Source organism: Lacerta agilis, chromosome 11, assembly GCF_009819535.1.
Source record: "Lacerta agilis isolate rLacAgi1 chromosome 11, rLacAgi1.pri, whole genome shotgun sequence".
In the NCBI taxonomy this organism is placed as follows: domain Eukaryota; kingdom Metazoa; phylum Chordata; class Lepidosauria; order Squamata; family Lacertidae; genus Lacerta; species Lacerta agilis.
Window position 1 is genome coordinate 27,707,213 of NC_046322.1, and position 23,726 is coordinate 27,730,938.

Sequence of the window (23,726 nt, forward strand, 5' to 3'; positions counted from 1 at the left end):
TTTGTTTGTCAAAATGCCTTCTAAGCAGTTTACAGCCATAAAATAAATAAGCAGTTTTAATGCACAACAAATCCACTGGGGCATTAAAACATCCTTAATTGAAATACACAATAAAACAAGTAATTAAAAAGCATAACTGAAACATTTAAAAACAGTTAAAACAGAGACTGTGACCCCAAGTGCTACTTCCTTTCCCTCCTGCTCAGCAGTAGCAGTAGTCAGAATTGTAAAGGCAGGGAAACGACTCTCAGTGGGTGTTTACAGTATATTACCGGTATTTCCTCTCATTTTCCTCACAGCAATTCAGTGAGGTAGGTTAGGCTGAGAGATGGCGGCTTGCTCAGGCCAGTGGGCTGCTTATCTGGGGAGGAAGAAATTGAATAAAGCTGGTAGAGGGGTGAGTGGACTGCAATTTGCCACAGGCCAAGGAGAATGCCTCATTCTGAAGAAGGATTTGAAGCTGGCTGGGTTACATTTTATCCATTAGGCAGGCTTGTTTGACAAAAACATAAAATGGAGTCTTTAGTGTCATCGGCCCAGTCCTGTGGAACACCCTGTCAATAGATTCAGCAGGTACCTTCTACACTGACTTTTAAACAGCTGCTGAAAACCTTGCTACAACAACAACAACAACAACAACAACAACAACAACAACAAATAATAATAATAATAATAATACTAATAATAATAATAATAATAATAATAATGTACTTTTCTTATTTGTACCCCACCCATCTGACTGGGTTGCCCCAGCCACTCTGGGCAGCTTCCAGCATATATAAAAAGATTCTGCCAGGCCTAGGTGCTACAGCCTCCACAATTGTATGTATGTATGTATGTTTAAACCCACTAGTTTAGTGCATTGGTCTTCAGCTGTTGAGTACGGACCCACTGCTGGGTTGCAGCTTGACTTAAGGTGGGACACCAGAGCAGCACAAAAACCCTATAAATATATGATAAAAATGTGTTGGCTCAAGATGGAGCCTCTGACAAGTCTGAAGCTTACTGGCTTAGCATGAATGAGTGGGTTTGCAGACTGAAGATCACAGCTGCAGCAGGACCCCAGGAGCAACTCTGTGACTGTGATCCTCAGTCTGCGAAGCCACACATTTGCTAGTTCACGCTAAGCCATGGTTTGGCCTAGCATTACATGTGAAGTGGGCCTAAATGGTTAAAAGTTTATCACAAACTATGAACCAGACATATGAGATTAAATGACAACAGTTCCAGTTAGCTGGTAACTAGGGCAAAATGGTAGGAGACTGCCAAAGAAAACTAGATAGTAACAAGGCTGGAGGACCCATGGGAAAGTATGGAATAACTTCAGACAAAACTGAAATAGTGGTAATGGCTATATAGTACTCTGGTTTCTCTTCAGATCGTATAAATCTTTCACCTTTTACTAAAGATTTCTGTGGAGAGGAACAGTTACGAGTTTACAGCTAATTATTTGAGGCCCCACACTACTTCCTTGGTGTTAAAAACAGATTTGTATGCTTACTAACCCCTCCCCCCCAATTTTTTTTTAGTGATAATGACTGTTGTATGATAAGGGGGGAAAGCCTCCAGACGCAACTGCAGTTTATATTTTGCAAATGGCTACATGGCTTTTTAAAGACCACACTTTCCCCATTTTGTCTCAGCTAAACTAACCAGTCTGTCTGGAATCCACCCACCAAGAGCATTCTTTGAAACTCAGTGAATGTCATATTATCTTAAAGATGTGAAAGAATGTTCTATCTCGTAACTGGTATGTGTCCAAGCACTGAGTAAGAGAAAACATTGCCAGAAAGAAACTTTTCCCAGAATTCTTTGTTTATTTCTAGGATGGTGGCCTTGATGGATGCAAAGAGAACATTCAATGGCTGTCAACAAGAATGAGATCTAAGGAGTAATATCAACTTGGAGTGTTTTCTGCTTCAGAAATTCCTTCTCCAGATATAGATGTATTAGTCAGCAATTTCCTGGCATCACATGCAATTTGGGAGAATGATGTAAAAAGCATAAAAATATTGTATAGCTTATTTCAGAGGTGGACAGATTTGCATGTTGCAGTTGTTTTTTAACTACAGTACAACCCTGAGACCTGCAAACTGGAGATTGGTGCAAAAGACATACCGGTATGTATAGAATTGAAGAATTCAGAGCCTAGGAATGTGATTTGTGTGTCAGAACTGAATGGAGCTCATAGGCCTTTCATAAAACCATCCAATCCTGATTACCTCAATCTTTCTTCATATTAGCAGTATAAATTAGGGCTGAGAGGGGGCTGAAATTAGTTTTGTTGCTACTATTGTTAAAACAGTTGAAAGTAAAAAAATAAAATGAAAATCTTGCTGATTTACTACAAATCACCCAGAGCTATGTCAGGAGATCCAGATCTACATTCAGCCTCATTCCTGGTTTATTTGATACAAAACTCTCTATAGAAAATGTGATGTCCAATTATTGATGTTTCTGTAGGTGTAGTTGGAAAATGAATTCCTTTAATTTCACGTTTACCACAGATTAGCTCTCTTAAAATAGATGAAAGCCATGATTAAGGCCATTGGGCACCTCCCATTCATTTAAGCAGGAACTGGAACTGGAAAAGCGAATATTTCTAAAACCACAGTCCTATACAGTATTATACTCAGAAGTAATCCCCATTTAACTTAATGGTACCTACTTCTGATTAGGTATACATGGGATTGCAAAGTCAATGTTTCATGGAGACAGAACGTGGAGAAATATGCTGGTGTTTGGTGAAGGTAGACTCAGTAGGACAAAGTGGAGCCTGTGGCCCTCCAGATGTTGTTGGAATACAACTTCACCCATTGCTAACCATTGGCTATGCTGGCTGGGGGTGATGGGACCTGGAGTCCAATAGTATTTCAAAGGCTAAGCAAACAGCACCTGCTGTTTTACTGGATTTACTGATTTTACAAACAGCTATTTTGTTTACTGCCGTTTATGCCAGTTTTATCTGTGCTAGGTTGTTTCAACAAATTTAATGGTTTATTGAATTTTACTGTTTGGTAGCAAGCTGCTAACAGATACTTTTTACTTTCAAAGCTACATATAATTGAATGTTTGGGAGGAAAGAAGGAATGAATATTTTTGCATCCAGGATCAATAGCTGCTGTAATGTTGCAAGATGTAATCTGTGGAAACTGACACCAATACAAGTCTGATCAGTGAGAGAGTATATGAACAACTTGGAGGAAAGTGTGTTGCAGTGAATAGAACAGTGCTTGTGAATATGAGAAAGCCCGGGTCAAATTCTCAGCCAGTTCACTAGGCCATCTTGCTCCTCGGTCTGAGTGTGTCTGCTGACTGTCACTATTTCGTGGGTGTGCTTCAAGCGCGAACTGGAACTTCAGGCTTCCACAGTTGACGTTGATTAAGGTGCTCTGTCACTTTAGTGCAACAAAACCACTTTTTAAAAAGACATTTTGCAGTTTGGAAAGAGATGGCGGAATGCATTAAAGGTGGAAGGTTTGCAAACACCCCACAAGCAAATCAGAATGAATGCAGGAAGAATGCTCATTGTCATAGAACTACTCTGCAAACATATCAGAATGAAACTGGATATAATCTGACTGCAGCATAAGCTTTGTTCAAGAATGTTTGTGGAATGTTTTTCCCAGGGCACTTTAGGCATCAGGCAAAAATGTTCTTCAGCCAGATCTTTAGTTGATTAAACAATTTTGGACTTTTAAATGTGTTAGAGGTGGGTCTTTGTTATGTATTGAAGTTCTCATCTTGGCCACCAGGGGTGTGTGTATATAGTTTATTCTGCTGCGGTTTTCACTCAGGTCAGCTTATGCAAATGAAGGATTATAAACTGACACTCAGGGATTGGATAGCTGCAGAATATGGTTACTGTTGCGTTGTAGCTGAGTTCTATATAAGCTGGTGGCTGAGGCCTCCAGCTCAGTTCTGTTCCAGCCTACTAATAAACAAGAGCTGTTTGGAGATCGCTGTGTCGTCTGCTGTGTCCACCACAACTTAACAGTCTTTATTTATTATTTTGCTATTAAGTTGTGTATTTCATGCTTTTATGTTGTAAACTGCCCTGTGATCTTTGGATGAAGGGCAGTATAAAAATGTAAGAAATAAATAATATGTAGTAAGTATTTTCCTATGAAAAAGAGCTGCAGCATATCACATAGGAGCACTGGATCAACCCCCCCCCCAGGAAACACAGATTCTGTCTCATCCCCATTCATCTGCCTAAATCCCACGTGGGACCTCTGCCAATGGCTACTAGCCACAATGGCTTTCCTGACCATTCATGTTCAGAGAAGATAAGCAGCTGAATACCAATTGGTGGGGACCAACAACAGGAGAAGGTCTTGATGCCAATTTCCTGGGTTTGCTGGAGGTATCTTGCTAGGCATTGTGGTGAACTAGCCTGACTTGGTATAAGGCAGCTTCTTATGTCCTTCCAGTGATGAATGATTGCTGCCAGCTGATCTTCTTTAGGGAAGTTTGTTTGGCCCCAGTCTGAGAACTTCAGACCTATACGCCTTCCTTTTGGGCTTGTGGCTGTAATTCCAGTTTTAGAGAAATTGAAAATCCTGATAAGACTGCAGTGACCAGCAGCAATGACTCTATTGCCCTATCATAATAGATTAGTGGGGTGGAAAAGGAGCTTAGGCAAGTGCAGGTTCATGAAAACAAAAGCATAAGAAAAACTCTGATGGATCAGACCAGTGATCCATCTAGATTAGTGATGTGTACATTGACTAGCAGTGGCTGTCCAGGTTTCAGGGCACAGCCTTTCCCAACAAAACCTGGAGATGCTGGAAACTGAACCCGGGGCCTCCTGCAACAAAACACATGTGCTGTCACTGAACAGCAGCCCATCCTGATGGTAATAATGTCCTCTTTGGAGTGTTCTTCAGATCCCTAGGAAAGACATCATCCACAAATGAATGAACAGGAACTTTGTCTATCCATTATTGTTTGTTTGTTTATTTTATTTCTGTTCCCCCCTTTCTTCCAAGTTGCTCAAGGTGATGGCATACATCAGGCATGTATTATGGATCTACTGGTAGATCCCTGGCTGATCATGGTAGATTGTGGGACCCTTATCGATCGTGGAATAAAATAAAGTTTACCGAAAGCTAACAAAAGCTGAAGAACTCTGGGCAATCCTACCCAAAAAAAGCTCAACAACTCTGGGCAATCCACCCCCCCCACTCCTCCTCCCTCCAATGACAATGGGTAGATCACTGCCAGTTTTTTTAAATACCGGTAGTAGATCGCAGTCTCTTGGAAGTGCCTGGCATACATGGTTTTCCCCGCTCCCAGCCTTCTCCCACTGACATTCAGCTTCAGCATAAAGCACCTGGAGATCTGATCGTGTCGCTGAAAGGGGAGAGGAGGAACAAGTCAGTCCCTCAGCCTTTTCCTAATGTTCCTCCCCCCCCAAACTTCTCCAGGAGGCTCCTGTAGTTGGAGGAAGCCCAGCTGCACAGTGCTATCAGAAAGGGTTTTTTTAGGAGAGAGGGCAGCAGGAAGAAGGTCTGTGTGTGCATCATGAGCACCCTTGCCACCTTCAATACTGCACTTTGTACTCAGCACAGGCCCAGCCCTGAAACAGTCTGCATGACTCCCTTGTCTACTATCATGATATTCACATGTCTAAGCCTGCATCCAGTGTTAGTCCTACTCAGAGTAGACACAGTGTTGTTAAAGTACATGTTTACCTTAGGTTCGTTAATTTCAATGGGTCCACTCTGAGTAGAATTTGATTGGCTGTAACCAGGACGCAGGTGGCGCTGTGGGTTAAACCACAGAGCCTAGGGCTTGCTGATCAGAAGGTCAGTGGTTCGAATCCCCGCGATGGGGTGAGCTCCCGTTGCTCGGTCCCTGCTCCTGCCCACCTAGCAGTTCGAAAGCACATCAAAGTGCAAGTAGATAAATAGGTACCACTCCGGCGGGAAGGTAAACGGCGTTTCCGTGCACTGCTCTGGTTCGCCAGAAGCGGCTTTGTCATGCTGGCCACATGACCCGGAAGCTGTACGCCGGCTCCCTCAGCCAGTAACGCGAGATGAGCGCCGCAACCCCAGAGTCGGACACGACTGGACCAAGTGGTCAGGGGTCCCTTTACCTTTACCTAACCAGTGCTCCCCCCTAAAAAAATGTTTATGAGTACTCTCATTTTCCTACTCATATTGAAATGCTGCCCCTCAATGAGACCAAACTCAGATTCACAAAATGTTTAGGGGGTATGCGTACCCCTATGTACACCCAGAAAAAAGCACTGGCTGTAACCCATAGTTTGCATGCACACACATATACAATCTGCAGCCAAGTGTAATTCAAATTCTGAGCCATCTCCCCCCCCCCCACAAAAACCATTGGATTCAATAGTCTGTTTACATTAGGCAACTCTGAATGCTTATCACTTCTAATTTTTTTGGTTACACTGAATCATGGAGTCTGACCGCTTATAAAGCACACCTAAGCTCTGCCTCCTGTGTCTTCTCTATTGGAAAAGCCACAATCTCATCTAGTTGGAGTAAATGTACCAATGCGTTCTTTTCAAAAAGGGTGAAATCACATTCCTGTTTCAGAAGGCTCTTGTCAGAAAAACCCCCAAATTAATGACAGCAAATAAGTTAATATCTGCTTCAAGAAATATTATTAACATTATTATATACTAATAAAATAATTGGGACAACAGTATGTAATATATACATATATATATACAGTCCTTGCTGGAACAAACCAGATTTCTGGACAAACATTAGTTTTAATGTTAACAGCGGCCAAAAATAATAATAAGAATAATCCAGTTTGAAATATTTTGCGTGATGCAGCAGCAAAGTGCTATTCTAGGATGCATCAAGAGAAGTATGGTGTCCTGATCAAGGGAACTCTAAAATTATCAGATTTTTTAAAATTTTAGAGAAAGAATGGCATGGACATTAAAGACGTGAACTGTAAACAAATATTCACATCTTTGGCATGCAACACCCATATTTAGGAATACTGTACCACACACTGTAAAATTCTATGCTTGAGACAAATTTTTCAGGCCACTAAAAGGATTGGTGGCATTACTGCTTGTTGTCTGGCTGCTTTGTTCAAGATCAGACTGCTTTTTATAGCACAGGAGATCCCACACCTGCTTTTGACACTCTGAAGAGGCATAATAATAAATTAAGGGATCAATGCAGCAGTTTATGGTACCAATGCAGACCGCTAAGATGTAGGCAAAATACAGGCTTTCAAGGGGTTGATCAGGTGAGATGCGCAAGTTGTGCACTAATAATAGGACATTTGTAGGGCCAAAACAAATAATAAAAGAAGACAAGACAGCTACAGACAGGAGAATGGCACGTCTCTTTTTAGCAGTCTTTGTAGCAACACTGGATGAAGAAAGTTTCCTTATAATGCACACATAACAGGTGACAGTGATTAATAACGGTATAAAAAAGAACAAAATAGATAATACAGAAAAGTAATGACGAAATATATCCATAATAACAGAGATATCTAATGTATCGTGACAGGTTGTAATATTTAACCGGGATAATCTCTGTGTTTGCTCACTGACAAGCAGAGGTATCACCCCAGCTATAGCCAGAAGCCAGATGAGAAAGCAGACCAGCGAGGCCTGTCTTGCTGTGCGCCAGGACAGGGACTGCATTGGGTACACCACGGCCAGGAAACGGTCAATGCTTATCACCATCATCAGCAGGACAGAGCAGTACATGTTGCAGTAGAAGGCAGCAGTGACAAAATGACACATCAAAGGCCCAAAGATCCAGTTGTTTCCAGAAAAGTTGTAGGCGATTTTAAAAGGAAGCACACTCACAAAGAGGACATCTGCAGAAGCCAGGTTGAGCATGTACACCACTGCTGGCTTCTTAAGCCCTATTTTGACCACAAATATAAGGATTGCCGTAATGTTTAAAGGAAGGCTCAAAATAACCACAGCAGTGTGGACTGAAGGAACAAAGCGAGTCAGCCATGGACCAGTCAAGTATTTTTCAGCTTGTTTTGTGATATCCACATTGTAGTTGTTCAATGTATCGTTAGTAATTATTTCCATATCATTACCATTTATTTCCATAGCAGGAAAACTAGCAATAGATAACCGCTGGATGTCCAAGGATGAATCTGAAAGATGAAGCAATATATAAATCAAATCTATGAATACGTATATAGGTAATGTTACAAACATTAATGCAACCATGCTAGTTTACTCATGAGGATATGAATTCAGATTAAATTATAGAAGTACACATTTGGGGTTTTAAAAATTATTGGTATAGATGAAATTTACATGTTTCCTATTGCTAATGAGAAACTTCTGCTATTCCCTCCATCCTGAAAATGTGCGAAGTAACCTTTAGACCATGGGGTCTACCAGCAATACTGCTGGTATTTGAAACCAAATACACATGACATTAGCCACAATCCATCTGCATCTTGCAGCTTCTCAAGAAGTATTCCTGTTTGATGAGCTTTCCCTCAAGCCAGCTTCCATCAGCTTGAAAATGGAAACAAATGTTAAGCTGGGGTGACACAGCCACTGTGCATGTACAGATGACAGCACACATGCAGCTGACAGCTTCAGTGAACTGGAGTTCAGTGCATCGAAACAAATCTGGTAATAGACACCAGGTGAAGACATCTCTGCCCCTTCTCTGGTGTGTGCAGCAATCTAAGAATGTGACTTGAAATTAAGGGAGACAGGGACAAGTCACTGTGTTTCATGCTGCTAATGTATACACAGTTATATTCTGACATTGCCTGTGTACACACCATATATTTAAAGCACACAACTTTCATCAAAGAATCCTTGGAACTGTAGCATGTTAAGGGTGCTTGGATCTCTAACTCTGTGAGGGGTGAACTATGGCCAGCTTTTTTTGCCCAGTCTAACAGAGACAAGTTTACTTTTAGTGAACTACAAGATCTTATGCAGTAAATAAATCCTTGATTTTCTGTGAAGTACATCACCTCCTCCTTGCCGAAATATCAGAGGCAGATTGTGCAAGAAGAGACAGTCTGAGTTCACCCTATATTCTTTAGGGTAGGAATTTTAGAGCAAAGCCCCCCACAAAATGCTTTATTCATTGTTCTTCTGATCTTATGTTATGCCATATGCTCTTAAAATGTTGCAGTCACTTAGAGATTTTTTTATGTGCAAGTGACTGATAAACTGGATATTACCACTGAGAAGTACATTTTTTTCCTAGTACAAGGATATTCTCCCTCCTCCTTTACTCTTGCTGCTTCAGCATGGTTTTTCTTCCATAGCACAATCATTTGGAAAGATCAGAAAGAGTGAAATTTTCCTGAAACAATTGCATATTGTGTATGCCTTGCTTTAACTATGAATATTGAACTGTGGAGAAATTGTGTTGGGTTGTACTTACTTTTTGCTCTTGCTGTGCTAAATAAGGTGAAGACCATACTAAACAGAGGAAACAGGATCTTCAGAGAGGGGTCCATTTCTCCTCTAGCAGCGAACCTCATCTTTTGGTTCCACTAGGTCTCTAAGAAGAAACTGAAGGGATCTGCCTGAAAAGAAGCTTCCTTTGTTTCCTCCGAGATCTAAATCCACTTGTTATCTCCTTGCCTATTTTGGGCTTTAATATTAGTTTATCTGTAGAAGAAGCTGAGCCAACCCACACTGTCACAACACCACTGCATCCTATAGGGAGCACAGGGTTCTTGATCTCTTCTTTCTGGCTACTCCCCAAAGCACCAAATGAAAACTCTCAGACAAGTCTTCTGTTTTCTTTTCTTTTCTAAAAGACTCTTCCTAAAAGCATTCATGGAAAGCCCATTATGTTGCGTTTATAGATTAAAAGGCATTTGTTGTGGTTTTCAGTTCATCTGTTTTCAGAAAAATTAAGGGTAAGAATACATTAAAAAGCAAAACTCATATTTTTTTCACCGTCCTAAATACGTTCTCAGTGGATAAAGTGCTTTACCATTAATCAACATTAGGCCCAAATGAATATTAGATTAAATCCAGGTTGGGGAACCTTTTTTTCACCCAAGGGCTTTCCTCCCTTTTTCACATGGCCAGAGGGGGTGAGGTTAAAAAGTGGGTGGATCAACAATAGTAAATGTTACCTTGTGCTGTAGGCTAGTTTCAACGCACACTCACACATTCCTCTGTGGCAAATATTGCCCTGCTCAGGGGAAAATCTTAAGAGTACCTTTTATGTAGCACACCTTTAGCATACCCTCCACCATTCCTCAGATGAATATAGGGACATTCTGTTCCACATGTCAGGGAATCTGATCCCTCCCTCTCATGGCAGACTGCCAGCAATAGATAGACAATAAGTTCTTACCAATGTATTTTAGTCAATGTTCAGAGAGAGACTCAGAAACATTGCCTTTTGGGTTAATGGCATTACTTGAGTGATCTCCCCCCCCCTTCCCTTCTCAATCATCAACAGCGCACACATCCCCCCTTACAGTGGCTGCTTAGGGCCAATTGCCTCTTAGCTCTCTGCTCTCCTACTTTCATTGCTCGCCAGATCCTGGGAGAAGGGGGGGTCTGGAATGCTCTCTAGTGATAATGTGTCAGCCAGCTGTTCCTGCTCTGCTTCTCCCATTATTTTCCAGCTTTCCCCCTCTTCTATCTCTGATCTGTGACCCTCTGCAAACCACTGTTGTAAATCTATTCCTCCTCCGATGCACAGTCCCTGACACATCAGTATCACTGCTTGAGCATTTCCTATTGGTGAAGTACAAAATTTAGGAAAAGAAACACTCAAATCTGCAGTATTTTAAGCACATAAATCTTTGAATTTATGTATTGCTTTTTGGGAGGCCTGTGGGGAAAACAAAACCCCAAATCAATAAATACAACTATATGTGTGCGTTGTGACTATGTGATGTCACCATGCATTTATGAGCATTTTGGAAGCATGATAACTTTGCACAACCACTATTATTGCAATTGTGCAGGTGTTTGATATGGTGTCTCCCAATGAACTGATGCAGGCAGACAAAAACACACATACTCTTGATGGCTGGGGGAACAGACTGGGCCAAGATGGTGCAAAGCAGCTCCTCCCTGCGTAGTCCTCTGTAGGTCTGCTCCCCCAATGTTTATCCTACTCGGAGTAGACCCATTGAAGTTAATGGACAAATCTAACTTGGGTCCATTAATTTCATTGGATCTATGCTGAGTAGAATTTTGTTGGATAAAACGTGTAGTCTGCACATAAACACACACACACACACATACATGTAGCCAAGCATAATTCAGATTCTTAGACAACAAAAACTGGATTCAGTGGTCTGCTTACATTAGGCAACTCTGAATGTTTATTACTGCTAAACTGCCATCTCATCTAGTTTGGTCCCTCTGGATGTACCAACACGTTCTTTGCAAACAGAATGAAATCATATTCCTGTTTCAAAAGGTTCTTGCCAGAATACCCATTCCTGGCTTACTGGGGGCAGTTGTTGCAGCCTGGGGCAGTTGCAAGGAGGAAGTGGAAGCACCAGGAAGATTCTGTGTTGGGTCAGGCTCTTCAGAGCTGGGTGAGACATGGAGCTGCGGTGAGGGGCTGGGAGCTGTGGGTGAGGGGAGGGACTTCCAGAGCAGACAAGATAGAAGGTTCTGGGAGTCTGGTCCTCTCTGGAAGTATTTAAAGGGACCCCCTCCCCCACTGCTGCTCCTTACTGCAGTTCAGACCGGATCTCCCCACCCAGGCACTCTTTTAATAATTTCTTTTGATTTGTTTTCTCTACACTTTTAAATTGTCACAACTGTTGTGTAAGAGCAGTGCTGTTTTTCTAGAAAAAGAGGTGCCAGAACTCACCATGAACACCCCCCTTGCTCTCTTATACAGTAATACCCCGCAAGACGAATGCCTCGCAAGACGAAAGGGTTTTTCGTTTTTCGAGCTGCTTCGCAAGACGAATTTCCCTATGGGCTTGCTTCGCAAGACGAAATCGTCTTGCAAGTTTGTTTCTTTGTTGTAAAACCGTTAATACCCAGGGTGCATTGCTTGAAGAGGTGCAGTTGCGACTTGACTTCAAGGAGCAACTCATAGCACGAGGTCTGGGAGCCTTTTTTGAGGTTTTTGAGGACTTTGGCGATTTTTCAAGCTTTTCGAGAACTTCTTTTGCAGCCATTTGGTAAGTTAAACTTTTAAAACTTTTTTTGTGGTTTTTGGATTTTGGATTGGGGTGTTTGGGATTCTAGGACTTGGTGTTGGGGAGGGGTGTGCAAGGATCTGGAAGCTTGGGTGTGCTTTTTTTGGAATTTTTATGGTTTTTTGCAACCATTTTTTAAGTTAAACTTTTAAAACTTTTTTTGTGGTTTTTGGATTTTGGATTGGGGTGTTTGGGATTCTAGGACTTGGTGTTGGGGAGGGGTGTGCAAGGATCTGGAAGCTTGGTTTTGTTTTTCTGCATTTTTTTTATTGTCTTGTGACCATTGGAGCACTCTGCTGTTGTTAAAAAAAAAGATTTTTGGCTTTGGATTTCTGTGTGGTGGGTGGCTGGGGGGCCAGGGAATTGTTGGGAAGGGGTGTGCAAGGATCTGGAAGCTTGGTTTTGTTTTTCTGCATTTTTTTGATTTTTCTGTGACCATTGGGGCGCTCTGCTGTTGTTAAAAAAAAAGATTTTTGGCTTTGGATTTCTGTGTGGTGGGTGGCTGGGGGGCCAGGGAATTGTTGGGAAGGGGTGTGCAAGGATCTGGAAGCTTGGTTTTGTTTTTCTGCATTTTTTTGATTTTTCTGTGACCATTGGGGCGCTCTGCTGTTGTTAAAAAAAAGATTTTTGGCTTTGGATTTCTGTGTGGTGGGTGGCTGGGGAGTCATGGAAATGTTTTTGAAGGTTTGGTGTGTTTTCTTGGATTTCTTTGCAGTTGGTCTGCAGACATTGGGGGACGGTGCTGTTTATAAAAACTGCAGCCTTTTGGTAAGTTAGACTTTAAAGCATTTTTTGGGTTTTCTTTTGGGGTGGGTGGTTGGGTTTGGAGTGTAGCAGTAGGGGATGGAAGGTTCTGGAAGGTTTGGTGCTTTCTTTTGAATTTTTTGGCAGTTGGAGTTGCTCTGCAACCATTGGTTGACTCTGCAACATTTTTTGGGTTTTCTTTTGGGGGGGTGGGTTGGTTGGGAGTGTAGCATTAGGGGGTGGGAAGGGGTTTGCAAAGTTTTGGAAGGTTTGGTGTGTTCTTTTGAATGTTTTGGCAGTTGGGGTCTGCATTCATTTGGGGACTGTGCTGTTTTTTAAAGCTGCAACCATTGGGTAAGTTAAACTTTTAGAGCTTTCTTTTGGTTTTTTTGGGGTGGGTGGGTGGGTGGGTTGGGATTGTAGCAGTAGGGGATGGAAGGTTCTGGGAGGTTTGGTGCTTTCTTTTGAATTTTTTGGCAGTTGGAGTTGCTCTGCAACCATTGGGTGACACTGCTGTTTTTACCAAACTTTTTTGTGTTTTTCTTTTGGGGAGGGGGGTGGTGGATTGTGAGTCTAGGAGTAGGGGGTGGGAAGGTTCTGGGAGGTTTGGTGCTTTCTTTTGAATTTTTTGGCAGTTGGAGTTGCTCTGCAACCATTGGGTGACACTGCTGTTTTTACCAAACTTTTTTTGTGTTTTTCTTTTGGGGAGGGGGGTGGTGGATTGTGAGTCTAGGAGTAGGGGGTGGGAAGGTTCTGGGAGGTTTGGTGCTTTCTTTTGAATGTGAAGCACTGATTATTAATTTTTTTGGGTGGGTTTGCGAAGGTAGGAGCTGTGCTGCCATGGGGCCCAAGAAGACTGCTGCTGCAGAGTCCGGCGAGAGGAAAAAGGAGAAGGTGACGCTGGAAATGAAGAAGGAGATCATCCGGAAGCACGACGGTGGAATGCGTGTGACAGACCTCGCCAGGGAGTACGGGAGGAATCCATCGACCATTGGGACCATCCTGAAGATGAGGGAGAAGATCCTTGCGACTGATGTAGCCAAGGGCGTCACCAGGATCGTGAAGAACCGCCCAGCTGTTCTGGAGGAGGTCGAGAAGTTGCTGCTCATCTGGTTAGAAGAGAAGCAGCGTGCAGGGGACACAGCGAGTGAGGCCGTCATTTGTGAGAAGGCCAAGGCCTTGCACGCAGACCTCGTCCGGCAACAGCCAGGAACCTCAGGCGAGCCAGAAGTCTTCAAGGCAAGCAGAGGCTGGTTTGACCGGTTCAAGACAAGATCTGGAATCCACAGCATGGTCAGACATGGAGAGGCTGCGCAGGAGCAGGCCTCGCTGGAAGAGGAGGAAGCAACTGAGGAATGGCTGTCCTCCAAAGAACTGAGGGACATCTGCCAGAAGTGGAAAGATGTGCAGGCTTTTGCACAGCGGCACCACCCTGACAAGGACCTGACACGTGACCTTGCCAACACTTTTGACACAAGGGTCATGTCGTCTTTCAGGGAGGTGCTGAAAAGGCGGATGAAGCAGCAGACCATGGACAGGTTCTTCAGCAAGAAGCAAAGAGTGGAAGAGGAACCTTCTTTGAGTTGTCCCCCAGAGTCTTAGAAAATGTATGTACAGTACAGTGTACACTTTGGTGATTTTTAAATGCTTTTCTGTCATGTTTAGAAACTTAATTTATTGTTCCTTCAATTTTTGAAATGCTCTTTACAGTATGTGTGACTTTAAAGAGCACTTAATAAACTCTTTTTGTACCAAATTTGGCTTTGTTTGGACTTTTTTTGACCATAGGAACGCATTAATTGATTTTCAATGCATTCCTATGGGAAACCGTGCTTCGCAAGACGAAAAATTCGCAAGACGAAAAAACTCGCAGAACGAATTAATTTCGTCTTGCGGGGTACCACTGTAATAGCAATGGTGCCTTCCTGAGAGGTGCCAGAACTGAGATCCTGTGAATTCCTGCTGAAAAAAATGCCCTGGGTAAGAGGCATCGAGCTAGTTCCTTAAAAGGGAGGGGTAGAGGAGGGGGCGCCTTGTCGCAGCTCGTAGGGGATCCCCTTGAGGGATCTTGGAAGCAGCAATTTCTGTCCAGAAGTCCAGCTTGTGGGCTGACAGACCATGGCACCTCCTGCCGGTGGCCAGGGGAAGTTCATTGGATAGCAGTTCATGCCAGGGTGAGCAACCGTGATGGTCAAAAGATAAGCTTATCAAGTGGCAAATGGGCTAAAAGATCACATGGATTCATGCCTGATACCTTCATCAAACCTGTTGCTCTGTAATCAGTAAAACTGTACCTAATTCTATCCAACTCAGACTGGTTTTTCTTTATCCATTTCGCCACTACATCCAAGCACGGGTCCAGAGACTGCCTGGCCTCCCCCGACGCAGATGTTATGGGAAAACAGACCTTAGTGTCATCAGCCTATTGATGCCCCCTAGCCCACAAACTCATAATTACTTCATATAGATGTAGAATGGCAACAGTGCACATTTGTTAATGTTACGAAAATGATAATGAGAAAATAACTGGACAACAATATATAATATTTATTTCTATACAGTCAACATTGGAGCAAACCACATCTCTAGACAGACATTATTTTAACAGCAGCTGCAGAAAAATCATGGTCTGATATCTTTTTCTTGGAATGTAAGAAAAAGCATAAATATTCTAGGGAAAGAAATGCATCAATGTTAAAAACAGAGGCTGTAAAATAGGTGGCATGCGACAACTAGGTTTACGAATGTGTATTACTGTACTGCAAACATATTTAATGGAAGATGCTATGCTTGAGACAAATTTTTCAGGCCACTAAAAGGATTGGTGGCATTGCTGCTTGTTGTCCGACTGCTTTGTACAAGAGCAGAATGCTTCTTATAGCACAGGAGATCCCACACCTGCTTTTGACACTTTGAAGAAGCATAATAATAAATTAAGGGATCGATGCAGCAGTTTATGGTACCAGTGCAGATTGCTAAGATGTAGGCAAAATGCAGACTTTCAAGGGGTTGATCAGGTGAGATGCGCAAGCTGTGCATTAGTAATACGGCATTTATAGGACCAAAACAAATAATAAAAGAAGACAAGACAGCTACAGACAGGACGATGGCACGTCTCCTTTTACTAGGCTCTGCAGCAACATTGGACGAAGAAAGTTTCCTTATAATGCACACATAAGAGGTGATGGAGATTAATAACGGTATAAAAAAGAACAAAACTGATAATGCAGAAAAGTAATGACGAAATATCTTCGCAATAGCGGATATATCTAATGTATCATGACAGGTTGTAATATTTAACCGGGATAATCTCTGTGTTTGCTCACTGACAAGCAGAGGTATCACCCCAGCTATAGCCAGAAGCCAGATGAGAAAGCAGACCAACGAGGCCCGTCTTGCTGTGCGCCAGGACAGGGACTGCAATGGGTACACCACGGCCAGGAAACGGTCAATGCTTATCACCATCACCAGCAGGACAGAGCAGTACATGTTGCAGTAGAAGGCGGCAATGACAAATCGACACATCTCAGGCCCAAACATCCAGTTGTTTCCAGAAAAATGGGAGACAATCTTAAAAGGAAGCACACTCAGGAAGAGGACATCTGCAGAAGCCAGGTTGAGCATGTACACCACAGCTGGCTTCTTAAGCCTTAATTTGACCACAAACATGAGAATTGCCATAATGTTTAAAGGAAGGCTCAAAATAACCACAGCAGTGTGGACTGAAGGAACAAAGCGAGTCAGCCATGGACCAGTCAAGTATTTTTCACCATCTTCTGCGGTAAATGCATGCTTTGTGGATTGATTGGCGTTGTTTACATCATGAGTATAATATACAGGGAGACCAACACCTAAACGGGCAAATGTGGAATCTGCAATATGTAAATCAGATATATAAATGGCCATATTAACAATGTTACAGAAGTCAATACAACAACAATGGTTTACTTGTGAGAATATTAATTCAAATGAAGTTATAGATTTAGCTATACTTAATAGGGTACAGTGGTACATTGGGTTACAAACACCTCGGATTGCAAACGCTTTGGGTTACAGTCTCCGTTAACCCAGAAGTAGTACCTCGGGTTAAGAAATTTGACCCAGGATGAGAACAGAAATTGTGGGGTGGTGGCGTGGCAGCAGCAGGAGGCCCCATTAGCTAAAGTGGTACCTCAGGTTAAGAATGGTTTCAGGTTAAGAATGGACCTCCGGAACGAATTAAGTTCGTAACCAGAGCTACCACTGTATTTTAAAAATTACTGGTGTTGACAAGATTTACATTGCTATCCCTTCTCCCTGGCTTTCCCTATTCCAAATGAGAAACTTCAGTGTATGGTTTCACATGAAAATGTGAGATAATAACCTTTAAACAAAGGCTGAGGAACCTTTGGCCATCCAGATACTGCTGTAATCTGGAGGATAGGGGATCCCCCTTTAATGCTTTACAGCCCAACAGCATATGGAGGGCCATGCATTCCCTGCCTTAGACTTCTGACTAGGCTTTTCCTGCTCTTAGGCTGTGTACATATTACTGTTTATTCCTGCTCCAGTGTGCTTTCACCATCTGTGTTTGAAGCCAGGTACCCAGGATGTTAGCTACAATCCATCTGTATTCCATTGCTTCATGAGAAATACTCTCATTCAGTGTGCATTCCCTCAAACTAGATTCCATTCAAATTGAAAACAGATGTCCCGATTAATCTGAGGTATGAACTGGAATTCAGTTCAGTGAAATCATTCATTATATTTTATGATTTTTGTTTTTTTGCAATGATGCAAGTCACTTGGAGACTTTTTATGTGCAATTGTCTGATAAACTGAATATTAAAAATATTTGGATATAACCACTGCAAAGCAGATTTCTCCCCCATGTTACAAGAATATTCTCCCTCTTTAAAAACCTTCAACTTGGTTCTTCCTCCATATCACAATCATTTGGAAAATTAAGAGAAAGTGAATGTTCCCTGAAACAATTGCACAATATAAACACATTGCTTTAAATATTAAATTGTGGAGAAAGCATGTTGGGTTGTACTTACTGTTTGCACTTGCCATGCTAAATACGGTGGAAACTATACTGAGCAGAGAAAAGAGGATCTTGATGGAAGCGCCTATTTCTCCCTCAGAGGTGCACCTCATCTTTGGTTCTGCCTAGAAGAAATTGCAAGGATTTCCCTGAAAATCAGCTTATTTTGCCTCAGAATATAGAACCCTCACTGAGATCTAAATCCAGCTGTCATCTCCTTGTCCAGTTTGGGCTTGAATGTCACCATACATCAACAGAAGGGGCAGAGTCAACCCCAATTGTCATCACATCACTTCATCCTAGAAGCAGCAGAGGAGTTTTTTAACCTCTCTCTCTTCTGCCCAATTCCCAAAGCGCTATATGAAAACACTCAGGCAACTTTTCTGTTCTCTTTACTTTTCTAAAAGATGCTTCCTAAAAGCAAATAATTTCTGGAAATCCCATTATGAGGCAAGTAATTGATACAGAAGCAATTGTTGTGGTTTTCCATTTATCCATTTTCAGCAAAGAAAAAACATTTAAGACTCCTAAATAACATTAACAGATAATTTTTCATTTTCTTATATATTTTCTCAGTGGATAAAGTGCTTTACTATTAATCTACTTTAGACCTGAATGAATGTTAGCCATGGGCGTAGCCAGGATTTTGCTGGTGGGGGACAGGACATTTGTTAGAACCATGCTATCTGTGACATGATGGGTCAGTTAGTTAAGTTTGTTTGTTTGTTTGAGCTGTCCCTCCTCTGGCTATGTCCATGATGTTAACTGAAATCAGGGATAGGGGACCCTTTTCAAGCAACAGGTCATACAGTACACTCTTTTTTTCTGGTGTAGTGGTGGATGGGGCCAGAGGCTACAAAGTGGGCTACAGTAGGTGATGTTCATTCAGAAAGAGGAAAGTAGACATAGTCTACTCCTTCACATTTGTGGGGAAGTGACATTTGGAGGTGACAATTGTGGGGAATTGCAGTCAAATATAACTAGCAAGCATGGAGTTCATTAATGCATGAAGGGGTTAAGACTACAGAAATGCATTCCTAGACTCAGGTTATGCCCCTCACCTGGGAGGAAGTTGCACTTCCTCCTTATTTGTTCTCTTTCACCATGTGAACTCACTGCAATAGGATGTGCTCGAACTTGCTTGCTACAAGCTCAGACCTTATGCTTAGATGTCATGAACACGCCAGCCCAAAGCCAAGAACTACAGCCTGAGATAGAAGGCAGGCAGGCAGGCAGGCAGAAGAAGAACAGAGAGACTTGCAGACTTCTCAGACAGCTGGAACCAGTGGGCTGACAACTCCCCCCTCTGAAGCTGGCAGGAATACAGCTTATCAGCTCAGGGGAGGCGGGCTGGAGGGAAGCCAGCTTTCTCAGGAATCACAGTCACTCACGGCACAAGGGAGGGAGAGCAGTTCTTCACTGGAAGGGGAGGTAACCGACCCCATCAGTCCCAGGGATAGACAAATGGGGAAAGTCCAAGACAGAAGACCCCCAAAATGTAAGGGTCAAAGGTTTTGGATATTCTGCAGGAGCTAGAAGGATTCTTCAGAATGGTCAGCTTGATTGTGATGTATGGTCGCTCAAAGAGAGCAGTCGGAGGCTAATTGCTTGTAAGCAATAAATCTTTTGTTAAATTACTTCTTGCATGCTGTTTCTCAAGCCGGCAGCTGGCCAGCTCCTGACATTAGCGCTATTTTCTGGCTGTTGCATGGAATAACACATGAATCTGACCTTTGGAGTTTTAGTTACAGGTGGGTAGCCGTGTTGGTCTGCCATAGTCGAAACAAAATAGAAAATTCTTTCCAGTAGCACCTTAGAGACCAACTGAGTTTGTTCTTGGTATGAGCTTTCGTGTGCATGCACACTTCTTCAGATACGCTGAAACAGAAGTCACTGAAACAGAAGATCCTTATTTAAGGATCTGGTGACTTCTGTTTCAGTGTATCTGAAGAAGTGTGCATGCACACGAAAGCTCATACCAAGAACAAACTCAGTTGGTCTCTAAGGTGCTACTGGATAGAATTTTCTATTTTGTTTCGACTTTGGAGTTTTGTAAGTAAAGCATTGTAGTGGAAACTCGCGGAAGATCTTTGTAATCACGAGGAGTCAGGTTACATGTCCTATTCCCTTTTCCTCCTCTAATTAGCAAAGTAAGGTTGCTTGTGAGGAGGATGCAATTAGTCGAGAACACCTTCAGCTGCCAATGACCTTGGCCAAGCCACACTCAGGTGCCTGATTCCCTGACCATTCGGGAATGGTGCCTGATGGCCAGGTGAAAACAATCAAACTTAAGTCGGCTATATAAGCAAGGGAATGGAGGGGACAGATTGGGGGCTTCGCCACAGACTAGGTCTTGGGTGCTGTGGGGTTTCTGGTGTGAGGGATCTCTCCCGCTGCTCTCTTGAAGCCCCGGGCGGCAGAAGAGGAGGAGATTTGTGTTTGGGCGTTGGTCAGGTACGCTACGTTTGTCTGATTGTATCTAGAAAATTAAAGCATACTTTTTTTGTGTTCTTCTTCCATCTGTGTGTTTTATTGGATCCAGATTCAAAAAAAGGAGAACCCTGCCCCTTGGCAGAACAAGCATTTAAACTTACTAAATGGTGTGGTCTATTCATTGAGAGACTACACTGCTGCTTGCTTTTGTGACTTTAAAACTGTGCTGCTGAGAGAAAGTTTAGATATTTTCTGGAGAGGACTAGGTGCATGATGAATGACTCTGCCCAGGCACCATTGAGGAGGTACTCACCCACATTGCTCTTGATAATCAGGAGGTTCATTCTCACTCAAGGAAGTCCAAGATGAGCCTGTTCCTCTGGAGTGACAGGTCACTTGGTGTAGAGAGGCATCAGGAGGTCCAGCAGCGTATCCATGCCCAGGATGCTCTTGCTGCACTGTGGCCTGTCCACCAGCAACTGTTTCAGCCACACCTTGGCTGACATGGTGATGGTGGAGGAGGAAGTAGCTGAGGGGAGTGGGTAGGGTAGCTAGTAGAGTCGACCAGGCAGGAGGGAGAAGCTGTAATAAAAACACTGAGGGAGCAGATTCCTAGAAGCACCACAATTTATGCAGTAACAGGACTCAGCTACATTTGTCATTTTATAATGCTATAACTGCATTATAAACATGTGACACCAGAAGGTGTTGTAGAGCAGCCAAAATAGCCTCTGGGATTTTACATTGGGAGTTGTTTTTTCTTGTTATATTTATAGCCACAGACTAGAAGTTCTTGTGCATGTTCACATACAGTTTGCACAGATGATTTCTGCTGACAGTTATGCATTTATGCCATGATTCTTAATGTTATCAACAATTCTGTTTAAATTATTATTATTATTATTATTATTATTATTATTATTATTATTATTATGTCAAGGAGATACAAGAGAGTTTTTAGGACATTTTAAGGAATATCCCAGGCGAAGGTTAATGGAAACTCATTTCCACAATATGGTGTGGTGATGAAACTTTGGAGAATGAAAGTGTTCATCTTATTCTCAGGCACAGAAAATTGGAAGAGAAGTGCAGAATTCGGTCTGCCTGTATTTGGAGAATCTTTCATTTCATTCTGGGTTGCTGTTCTTTCAACCAGGTGCCTTACTTTTTAAAAAATGATTTTTATTTGATTTTACAATTTCATTCACACAAAACATCACAAATAATAAAAATTAAACAAGATTCTTCTGAATCTCTAGACTTCCCTCCTCCCCTCTGTGGGTTCTTTAGTTAACCTTTTCAACTGCATGAGATAAATCCTCCTAATTTTTCAGTCCTCCATTATATCCAAAGTCTTGGTATCATTACAAGAGTTATTTAAGACCTGCCAAAGAGTTCAAGTGTTTACAGTACTCTGTCAAATATAATATAAATTTATCCCATTCTTTGTTGAAGTTTTGATCATCCTGGTTTCTGATTTTCGCAATCATTCTTGCCATCTCTGCATAGTCCAATAATTTAATCTGCCAGTCCACTCTGGTAGGGACCTTGTCATCTTTCCAACTTTGGGCAAGCAGCATACTTGCAGCTATTGTAGCATACATAAACACTCTTTTCAGTTCCTTTGGTATCTCTGCACCCATAATTCCTAGCAAAAAGGCTTCTGGGTTTGTTTTTTTAAACAAATGCTATTTTAAACATTTTTTTCAATTCATTATATATCATTTTCCAGAATTCCTTCAATACTTTACAATTCCACCACATATGGTAAATTCCACCACATATGGTAAAAGGTGCCTTCATTTTCTTTACATTTCCAGCAAATATTTGCACTTGCCCTATACATTTTTGCTAATTTACTCAGAGTTAAATACCATAGAATCATAGAGTTGGAAGAGACCACAAGGGCCATGCAGTCCAACCCCCTGCCAAGCAGGAAACACTAGCGGTACATCATTTTCATATCATTTTCTTTTAATGTATAACATGCTGTAAATTTCAAATCCTTTCTCCACAATTTTCCCATGCTGAAAACTGTATATTGTGCTCAAAATCCCTTGCCCATTGTACTATAACCAATTTAACTTCTTCATCTTTAGTAAACCATTCCAAAAGTAATTTCACATTATTCTCCAACAATACCTCAATATTTCATTAGAAAATCCATTTCTTTTATCTTTTTAAAAACATCACTTAACTGATGATACTGTAACCAATCCGTTTAAAGGTCTCTTAGGTCCTCAAATTTTTTTCAGTTTCAACTGATGTTCTTCTTCTACTAATAATTCCTTATATGTTGCCCAGCCCTTTCTCATATTCAATTTTTTCACAAAAATAGCTTCTAATGGGGAGAACCAACATGGTGCTTTCTGCTCTGACAATTTTTAAAATATTTCTCCCATACCACATATAGTGACTTTCTTACTAGATGGTTCAGGAATCCTCTGTGTACTTTAACTTTTTCATACCATAGATATGCATGCCAACCAAATCTGTCATCATGACCCTCCAAATCTAAAATGTCTTCTATTTTGTAATGTTATCCATTCTTGGAGCCAGCAAAGACAGGACACCTCATAATATATCCTTAAATCTGGCAGGGAAAAGCCGCCTCCATCTTTAGAATCTCATAATAATTTATGCTTTATTCTTGGCTTCTTCCCCTGCCAGATAAATTTTGAAATATCTCTTTGTCATTCCTTGAAGTGTCCTGCCCTGCTAATCATGGATATCGATTGAAACAAAAACAGCATTCTTGGCAATACATTCATTTTTATCACAGATATCCTCACCCAACATGATAAATTCATCCTTCCCAAACCTCCAGATTTCTCTTTATTTATTTCTAAGTAGATAAATAATTATCCTTATAAACATTAATATTCTTTGCTGTCAACCAAACTCCTAAATACTTAACTTTTTTTATCTATTGTCAACTCTGTAATATTTTGTAGACCTTTTTTTGTTATGCTCTGTCCTATTTTTCACCAGCATTTTCATTTTACTCTTATTCAGCTTATACTGCTACTTGACCAAATTCATAAACTTCTCCAATACCCTTGCTAAATTTACCATTGGGTCCTCTACTGTTCAAACCATGTGCCTTACTAATAATACTCCCGTTTCTCTCAATATGTCATTTTCAGAGAGGAATAATGTCTTGCCCCCATTTCATAAGAGCAGTTATTCAAAGCCATAGGCATTGAGTAAGTGAGAAGTATTTTTTCAAGTACGCTGGCAGGCAAGGGAGTTTCCCCCTCCCTCCGGTAGCCTCTGATAAAAAATAATGAGCCTTTGGCAGGTTTATATTCTGCTTTATTTACAACAACATACTGAGAGCAGCATCAAGCCGTCCCCCTTCATGGATGGCAGTTGCCCACTCTAAGTC

General features: G+C 41.8%; 2 protein-coding genes and 1 non-coding gene across 3 annotated transcripts; 1 reads left to right on the top strand and 2 right to left on the bottom strand.

The window, feature by feature from the left end:
- Positions 1-1,358: 1,358 nt before the first annotated feature.
- LOC117055368 lies at positions 1,359-1,479 on the top strand. The gene has a single exon (XR_004427623.1). It is a non-coding gene; the product is annotated as a U5 spliceosomal RNA (small nuclear RNA).
- A 5,507-nt stretch (positions 1,480-6,986) lies between these two features.
- Positions 6,987-8,050, bottom strand: LOC117055288 (proteinase-activated receptor 1-like). The gene has a single exon (XM_033164748.1). It carries the CDS (start codon positions 8,048-8,050, stop codon positions 7,007-7,009), a length of 1,044 nt encoding a protein of 347 aa, XP_033020639.1. The 3' UTR covers positions 6,987-7,006.
- A 7,613-nt stretch (positions 8,051-15,663) lies between these two features.
- On the bottom strand, positions 15,664-16,676 carry LOC117055289 (proteinase-activated receptor 1-like). The gene has a single exon (XM_033164750.1). It carries the CDS (start codon positions 16,558-16,560, stop codon positions 15,664-15,666), a length of 897 nt encoding a protein of 298 aa, XP_033020641.1. The 5' UTR covers positions 16,561-16,676.
- Between the last annotated feature and the right edge of the window lie 7,050 nt (positions 16,677-23,726).

Bases quoted from the DNA above. Each gene is read 5' to 3' on its own strand.
- LOC117055288 (XM_033164748.1), bottom strand. From the start codon at position 8,050: ATGGAAATAATTACTAACGATACATTGAACAACTACAATGTGGATATC.
- LOC117055289 (XM_033164750.1), bottom strand. From the start codon at position 16,560: ATGGCAATTCTCATGTTTGTGGTCAAATTAAGGCTTAAGAAGCCAGCT.